This window comes from Carlito syrichta, unplaced genomic scaffold, assembly GCF_000164805.1.
Source record: "Carlito syrichta isolate Samal-C Ts95f unplaced genomic scaffold, Tarsius_syrichta-2.0.1 Scaffold305694, whole genome shotgun sequence".
Classification (NCBI taxonomy): domain Eukaryota; kingdom Metazoa; phylum Chordata; class Mammalia; order Primates; family Tarsiidae; genus Carlito; species Carlito syrichta.
Genome location: NW_007249790.1, coordinates 279352 through 287897, shown reverse-complemented (window position 1 = coordinate 287897; position 8546 = coordinate 279352). Strand labels below are relative to the sequence as shown.

At 53.5% G+C, this 8546-nt stretch overlaps 1 protein-coding gene across 3 annotated transcripts in view; it reads left to right on the top strand.

Annotated features, from left to right (window-relative positions):
• Positions 1–8546, top strand: part of LOC103264690 (gamma-crystallin B) — an 11908-nt gene that overhangs the window by 1392 nt on the left and 1970 nt on the right. Inside the window, exon 3 of one of the 3 annotated variants that reach the window (XM_008062404.1) lies at positions 145–483. The exons of 1 other annotated variant lie outside the window; for it this stretch is intronic. In XM_008062404.1, the coding sequence (XP_008060595.1) occupies positions 145–420 (276 nt within the window). In that variant the 3' untranslated portion in view covers positions 421–483. Of the gene's footprint in view, positions 1–144; positions 484–8546 lie in introns of those variants that run through there. One more of the 3 variants, XM_021714668.1, reaches the window with a different exon arrangement.

The window sequence follows — 8546 nt, the reverse complement described above, 5'->3', positions numbered from 1 at the left end:
CCGGCCGCGGCACCGTGGCTGTTCTGGAGGCAAACGTGGACTCAGAGAACCCCGGGACGGTGTGGGTAGGGAGGCGCCGGGCGGGGCCTCCAACTGCCCGCAGGTCGTGCTCATCCGCTTCTTCTTTTCTGCTCGCCACCCCAGCACTCCGGCACTTTCAGAATGAGAATCTACGAGAGAGAGGACTTCAGGGGACAGATGTCGGAGATGACAGACGACTGCCTCTCTGTCCAGGACCGCTTCCACCTCACCGAAGTCCACTCCCTCAACGTGCTGGAGGGCAGCTGGATCCTCTACGAGATGCCCAGCTACCGGGGAAGGCAGTTTCTACTGAGGCCGGGGGAGTACAGGAGATTTCTTGACTGGGGGGCCACAAGTGCCAAAGTTGGCTCTTTCAGACGGGTCATAGATTTTTACTGAAGTGCACGTTTTCCACTTTTCTCCCTTAGAATCTAATAAAATATTTAGCTTGTGTTTCTGGCACGAGTAGAGTCTTGTCTTTCTTTTGATCCAGTGAGCATTCGTAAGCAAAACAGCATTTGGCCAAACAGAAACATGCTTTCAAGATGGGAAGCAACCTCTCACAAGAGGGTAATGCAGGGGATATTACCTCTAGTCTTTAGTCTTCTAAAGACTGAGACTTGGAGACTCAAAGAAGCTCCACTCAGTGGGGCCAGGTCATTTGTGGCTAGTCTTCAAGGATACATTTGCGGCTACAATGACGAGCACTTCTTGAAACACCTCAAGTTGTCCCTCTGGTTCCCCTGTCCTCTTACCTGTGCGGTCCAAGTCCTAGCCGATGAGGAAGTTGTCCTCAGCATCCGGACTCTCACTTCAGCTCCACAGACACACAGATGTTGGCACCTTCCCACCTACTCCATGTCTGTCCTTCTGGACTCACCACCCTTCTCCCTCAGGTCCACCCTCAGCGCCTCATTCCTCTATAGTATTTCCAGTCCAGATGCACTTCACTGTCTCTTTGCTATGCTATGAGCTCTGTGGAAGGATTTCAGGACATTTATCAAAATCAAATGCAGGGAGGATATTCAGTCTCATGTCATTTTAACAGGGAGTAAAGTATTAGGACTACACATAGAAAATAGTAATAAATGGAAAATAAGGAGTTGAAGTTTTCTGAGGCTGGGTGCGGACGCTCAGGCCTGTCATCCAAGCATTTTGGGAGGCCGAGGCGAGAGGATGACCTGAGCCTGTGGGTTCAAGACCAGCCTGGACAACTTGGTGAGACCTTGTCTCTGCAATATATCAAAAAATTAGTGGGCCTGGTAGTGCGTGACTGTAGTTCCACCTACTTGGAAGGCTGAGGCGGAAGGATCACCTGAGTCCAGGTCGAGGCTGTGGTGGTCGTGAGCATGCCAGCGTACTCCAGCCTGGGCAACAGAGTGAGAATCCGACTCAAAAAAAGAAATTTTCTGGAGAAATTTTTGACTGTATATTTGTTTCCTTTAGTTTTTAAAAAATGGATTAAGGCTAGCTGGGTGTGGTGGGGTGCACCTGCAGGCCTGGCTATTCAGGAGGCGAGGCAGGAGCATCACTTGAAAGACTCTGTCTCTAAAAAAACAAAAGCAAAAACAAATCAAGGTCACTAATAAAAATTAAGCCATAATAAATTTTAAAAATTAAAAATAAGCAAACGAGGAAACTGAATCAGAGGACAAACAAGAGTAGGAGGGATAAGATGAGGTCAGGGGTGTTCAAACCCGAGCGTGAGGTTAAGGGGCTTTGCTGACTGTAGAGCGATCCAGCCCACAAGGCAGAGGAGGAAACAGGATCGGACAAATTAATTCATTATTCAAGGCAAGCCTAGCCGGGCTCAGTGGCTCAGCCTGTCATCCCAGTGCTTTGGGAGGCTGAGGCAAGCGGACTGCCTGAGCCCGCAGGTTCGAGACCCGCCCGGGCAACTTGGCGAGACCTCATCTCTACAATAAATCAAAAATTAGCCGAGCGTGGTGGCACACGCCTGTAAGTTCTGGCTCCTTGGAAGGCTGAAGCAGAAGGATCGCCAGAGCCCAGCAGGTCGAGGCCCGGGAAGCGGCCACTGCACTCCAGTCTGGGTGATGGAGTGAGACTCCAACTCGGAAAAAAAAAGACAAGCCTAACCATTTCCCAAGCTAAAACCTAGAAGAAAATGTCCTTGGGTCCTGGTGCAGAGTACGGGGTATGGAGTCAGCAACACCTTCACCAACATCTGGCAGTAACCGAGTCAGGTTCTCAGGGCTGTTTTGGATAAAACTCGCCGGTGAAACTGATGGCCTTGGGTGGGGCTTCCCCAGAAGCCCCCATCCTTTGAGATCCGAGGGGGCTGGCTCAAGGCCCAAGGCCCGTCCCACACAGCGAGGGGGCTCATGTCCTCACGTCCTCCGACACGTCTCTCGTAATTCCGGAGAAGCAACGGGTGGCTCGTGATTCTCCCGGGAGCCTCCCCGACGGCGTCGGGCGGGCACTTGCCCTGCGCCATGTGCTGCCACGCTGACCCAGCCGGCAGGCCGTCTTCTTCCTTGGACTCCAGGACCACCTCACAGGAGGCACTGATGTGCGGGATCTGGGGGCTGTGGTGTCAACGGTGCGAGTGTGCATCCTAACAGGCCCTCAGTGCCAAAATTGAACATTAGCTGGCCCGGCTGGGGCGGACTGCGGGTGACCTGCCTTCTATCCCTGCCTGGCTCCTCTCTTCTCGGTTCTCAACTGTCGTTGCAGGGCTGTTCGGCTTAATTTTTAGTTTCCTTCCATCCTGCATCCTAGGGGGTCTCTATATCCAACACCCAGTGGGTTTAAAAACAGAGTAAGGAGCCGGGCTCGGTGGCTCAGCCTGTAATCCCGCTGCCAGACTTCCTTGGGCGGGGCCCCCAGGGGGTGTGCGGGAGCAGGCGCTGCAGTCACAGGAGGTGATGTGTGCTGCTGCCCGGGGACCTTCCAGGGGCACGGGGCTCGGAGGCGGAGACGGCGAGATGGTGAGATGGCGACCCCGACCCCGTGCAGGCCCGGGCTCCCGTGTGGGTCTTGGTTTTTAATGAAAATGTTCAAAATAAAAAAATGAAAATAAAGAATTGTAAAAACGGAAAAAGTTTACAGAATAAGGATTAAGAAAATATTTTTGCAACTGTACAATGTGTTTGTGGGTTAAGACAAGCGCTATTACAAAAGAGCTGAAAAGTTAAAAAATGTTAAAGAGTTTATAAAGTAAAAAAGTTACAGTAAGCTAACTTATTACTGAAGAAAAAATCATTTTGTGCAGCCTAAGTTTACACATTTTTTAAAAATTTAATTTACTTTCTTTTAAGTTGGAATTTCAGCCTGTCACCCTGGTTGGAGTGCAAAGGCCACCGCAGCCTCGACCTGCGATCCTTCCGCCTCAGCCTTCCAAGTAGCCGGAACTACAGGCATATGCTACCCTGACCGGCTAATTTTCTGATTTATGGTAGAGATGAGGTCTCGCCAAGTTGTCCAGGCTGGTCTCGAACCCGAGGGCTCAGGCAGTCCTCTCACCTCAGCCTCCCAAAGTGCTAGGAGGACAGGCGTGAGCCACCGCGCCCGGCTTAGATTTTATTTTTAAAATGTGAGCCGGGTTCAGTGGCTCAGCCTGTATTCCCACGCCTTTGGGAGGCTGAGGTGAGTGGATTGCCTGAGCCCGTGGGTTTGAGATCCGCCTGGGCAGGCGAGACCTCAGTTCTACAATAAATCAAAAAATTAGTCAGGCGTGGTAGCGCACGCCTGTAATTCCGGCTACTTGGAAGGCTGAGGCGGCAGGATCACCGGAACCCAGCAGGTCGAGGTTGCGGTGGCTGGGAACGGCCGCTGCACTCCGGTCTGGGCGACAGAGTGAGACTCCGACTCAAAAAAAAAAAAAATGTGAGCTACAACTCAGGATTAGGCACACAAGTGTATGCGCTGTGTGTGAAGTCTGCCGTTGAGCACAGTCATGTCCTAGGCCTTCACACTCACTCACCACCACCCACCGCCTCACCAGAGCACCTTCCAGGCCTGCAAGCACCTCTCAGGGCGAGTGCCCTGGACAGACGGGCCTTTCTGATCCTGCCCACTGTGTTTTGGCCACCCCTTGTCTACATTTGGATGCGTTTTGATGCTCAGAGACCGTTGCGTCAGGCTGCCCGCCGTGTTAAGCACAGCCACGGGCTGCATCGTGTGCAGTCCAGGAGCAAGAGGCTGCAGCCTAGGCCTGCAGTGGGCCACACCAGCGAGGTCTCTGCAAGTGCCTCCCCCTATGATGTTTGTGCAGCAAAACGTGGCCTAATGACCTCGAACGTACCCTGCCGTCAAGAGCTGCCCGGCTGCACACGACACGTCTGCTCCACTAATTGCTAAGAAGCAGGAGGATGAACGGTGGAATCAGCTGCGCGCTGAACCTCAGACACTAGCAAAACTCTGGGATTGGCAGCTGCTGCTGTGACACTCATTGCACTTAAGGAGACATAAACATTAGACAGAGTGCTAGGGAGTGGAGAGCTTGGGGGACAGCACATTTCTGTTTCTCCCTTTTGCTTGTCATCCCCACTGTCGTGAAGGCCCAGTGGACAGAGCAGCACAGGGATTTTGTGCCGTCCTGCACACCGAAAGCCCTGCTTTGGGAGGCCGAGGCAAGAGGATTGCCTGAGCCCAGAAATTGGAGACCAGCCTGGGCAACTTGGCGAGACCTCGTCTCTACAATAAATCAGAAACGTAGCTGGGCATGGTGGTATGCACCTGTGGGTCCAGCTACTTGGAAGGCTGAGGCGGGAGGATCTCCTGAGCCCAGCAGGCTGAGGCTGCGGGGGCCGTGAGCATGCCGTTGCTTTCCAGGCTGGGCGACAGAGTGAGGCTCCGACTCAAAAAAAAAAAAAAAAAAGGAAACGAAAGCTGCAAAGACTGAAAAGGCCCCCACACCATGACGACGGTGAGTTTCAGACTAGGAATAACTCGCACGCATCCCCCGGGCGTTTCCTGAGTAGCTAGTCCACCTGCCCGTGAGTGCCAGCACGCAACTGAAGACGACATCGCCCTGGCCCTCGTGCGGCTCCCTCATCGACTCCGAGGGACGGACCTCTAAGCACAACAGTAAGTGACAGTGACCGAGGTGTGGCGGTGTGAACATGGCGCTGGGGAGCGACGTGGGCGCCGTTAAACTCAGCTTGGAAGAGGAGGAAGGGTTCAGGAACGTCTTCACGGTTTTCTCCGGGTGGAAAACAGAGAACTGGTGTCTCAGAGAGAAGGATGAGCACGTGGAAAAACAAGAGCCGCGTGAGAACAGCGTGGTGTATTTGGGAAACGAGGGGTTCGGTGTGAGGAGACAGAAAGCAGACCGAGGGTCAGGCCTGCTGTGCCGCGCCGGACGCCGGGGCCGGGCTGGGAGACTAGGGGAGGTCGGGAGGTGCTTCGGGCAGCCGAGGGCACGGCTCCACGGGTGTCGATGCTCGTCGCCCGCCTGTTGGCAGAGCACGGTCTGGAGGAAGGCACGTCTGGGCAGAGTCGGGGGCTGAGACGGGAGGAGCCTCCAAGGGAGGCGCCTCCGTGAGGGAGGAGAGGAGAGAGAAGATGGGAGAAAAGAGATGGGAGAAAAGAGATGGGAGAAATTCAAGGTGGCGCCGTTCTGGGAGGAGACTGAAGTTCCGCTGTGCGTGTTTTCTGGCCCCTTGCCTCTTCCCTGCCTGGCCGGCACTGTCGCTGAGGTGCTGGCTTTTCTGCTTTGATTCTCTCATTGTGTATATACACAACTTCATAGAACGGGAATAGTGCTACAAAGCAGAGTGCTTCTGCTTTCAGACTGAAAGAGAATGGACACAATCGTGAATAAAGCATTGCCGGGAAGGGCTAAAACACACGATTTCCTGATCCAAAAATGAAGGTGGGGCCTGCACGGTGGCTCAAACCTGTAATCTCAGCACTTTGGGAGGCGGAGGCAAGAGGACTGCCTAAGGTCAGGGGTTTGAGACCAGCTTGGGGAACTTGACGAGAACGCGTCTCTACAATAAATCAAAATCGCCTGAGCCCAGCAGGTCAACACTGGGGTGGCCGTGAGCGTGCCACTGCACTCCAGCCTGGGCGATGGAGTGAGACTCCAACTCAAAAAAATAAAAAATAAAAAGAGATAGATGTGTTCCTGGTGGTCTTTAGCCAAAGGACGTTGACTTGAATACATGGGATTGTGTGTACAATGCGTTTAGTGCATACTCATCTCAAATGAGCCCTGGATCCCTATTGTTACTAGTAATTGAGTGGCACTATCAAGGTTGACTTCAGCCTGCTTATCTCTTTCAAAGATACTTAGTCCTACCAAAGTTTCCTTTAAAAAAAATTGTCCTCTGTGAAACCATTTTGTGGTTAAAAGAAAAAAATTCGGTTTGACTTTGGAAGTCATCAGATGTTTTTCAGACTCCAGTGTGCATAGGAATCACTTGCTGCTAAAAGCACAAACGACCAATCTCTAACCTCTGGCTAGATCAGGAAAATGCCTCAGAATCTATGTTTTTAATCAGTACTTAATAGTTCTTGGGCCAAACTTTGAAAAAACTGTTGTGGTTTACGCCTTCTTTTATTTTTTTTAAGTCAGAGTCTCACTCTGTCACCCAGACTGGAGTGCAGCAGCACACTCACGACCACCACAGCCTCGACCTGCTGGGCTCCGGCGATCCTTCTGCCTCAGCCTTCCAAGGAGCTGGACCCACAGGCATGTGCTGCCACACCTGGCTAATTTTTTATTAATTGTAGAGATGAGGTCTCACCAAGTTGCCCAGGCTGGTCTCGAACCCACAGGGTCAGGCAGTCCTCTTGCCTCGGCCTCCCAAAGTGCTGGGATTATAGGCTGAGTCACCGAGCCTGGCCCACATCTATCTTTAAACAAGCTGGGTGTATTACTGATTGCAGCAAGGGAGAGCATGCATTGTGGGAAAGCATGGAATGTCTCAGTGAGAGGGCTTAGAAAGAACCTGTTTTTTTTTGTTTTTTGGGCGTTTTTTTTGAGTCAGAGTCTCACTCTGTCACCCAGGCTGGAGTGCAGTGGCACGCTCACGGCCACTGCAGCCTTTGCCTGCTGGACTCAGGCAATCCTCCCACCTCAGCCTTCCAAGTAGCTGGAATTACAGGGAGGGACGCATCTCTACACCTGGCCATTTTTTTTTTTTTGGAGAGTCTCACTTAGTTGCCCAGGCTGATCTTGAACCCATAGGCTCAGACAATTCTCTCACCTCTGCCTCCCAAAGTGCTGGGATGACAGGCGTGAGCCACCATGCCCAGCCAGAAAGCACCCATGATAGCATGGTGCTTTGGTTGGGTAATCTGGAGAAGGGTCTGAAACAGGTGGGGGTCACTCTAGATTAGATGGTCTCAATAAATCCTACCATAGGGAGGGGAGACTAGGCTAGGATAGGCCTGTAACTGGTAAATAAGCTGCAGTTAATCATGTTGGTATTTTGTGAGTGGCACACTGACTCTGCTTTTGTCAGGGCTTAGACGACATTGGGAAGTACCTTATGTTATCTCATTTCATCACAGCCTCAGAGCAACCTTGTCTGAAGTTGCCTTCTGGGAGCCGGTCTATGTCTGTCGGGGGAATGGCACGCCTCCCTGTGAGCACCAGCCAGCGTCTGAAGGTCAGAGGCTGCTCCTCTTCCTTCCTTCCTTCCTTTCTTTTTCTTATGAATCACCCCACAGCCAGGCAATCACGTGCTCTGAGAAGCTTTGTGACTTGCCATGTAGCTCCTCGGGCTTCTGGGTCCAGGTGGCCTGAGAGCGAGGCCCACACTCTTGCCCACGAAGCTTTCCGGCTTCCCACCCCGCGGCGAGGAGAAGGCAATCCATACTGCAGCACACGGTGCCTCTGGGCCTTGGACCGATGACCCAAGACCGCAGAAACCCTCCCTCGGCTGTCTTCCCAGGAGTCGGTTTCTAGCGATGCGAAGTGCACCCACCAAAGGGGACATCAGCACCGTCTAAAAGCGTGGGGTCAACGCAGTCAAAACCAGCCCGGACGGGGGTCTGCAGTCGTGCCCTGCGCTGTGCTGGCAAGCCTGGTACAGAAACAAAAGGCAGAGTGGCCTCTGCCACCCGGGGGGCCGGCCAGCGCCTGTGGCGTTCGAGCTCAGCATCGCTCTCTGGGGAGTTCCGGAGCACTTCGATGAAGGCAAGGACCCTTCCCAGAAAACCCACAGGGTAGGGCTAAATGGTCTGTGCAGAGACGCGAGCCTCAGGTCAAAAGTTCAGCCGATGTGCTGATAAACGCGGAGAACACTCAGGCTCCGGATGAAAAGCCACCAGAGCAGCGCACACAGGACAGCGCAGAACAGGCCAGAGAGCCCGGGCCGAATCCAGTCATCTCCAGTGAATGCAGCAGGCAAAAGCGAGCCATAATTCCCCGTACCCTCGCGGGCCCCTTTTGTCTCGTTCCTGCCGACGCAGCAGCCGTCCCGCTATATAGGCCGCGGCGCCGGCCCGTCGCAGTGAGCTCGCGTGTCCGTGCCAGCCAGCCATGGGAAAGGTGAGCAGGGCGCGAGCCGGAGCCAGGGCGGGGCGCGGCCTTCCCGCGGGGTCCCCCGGGC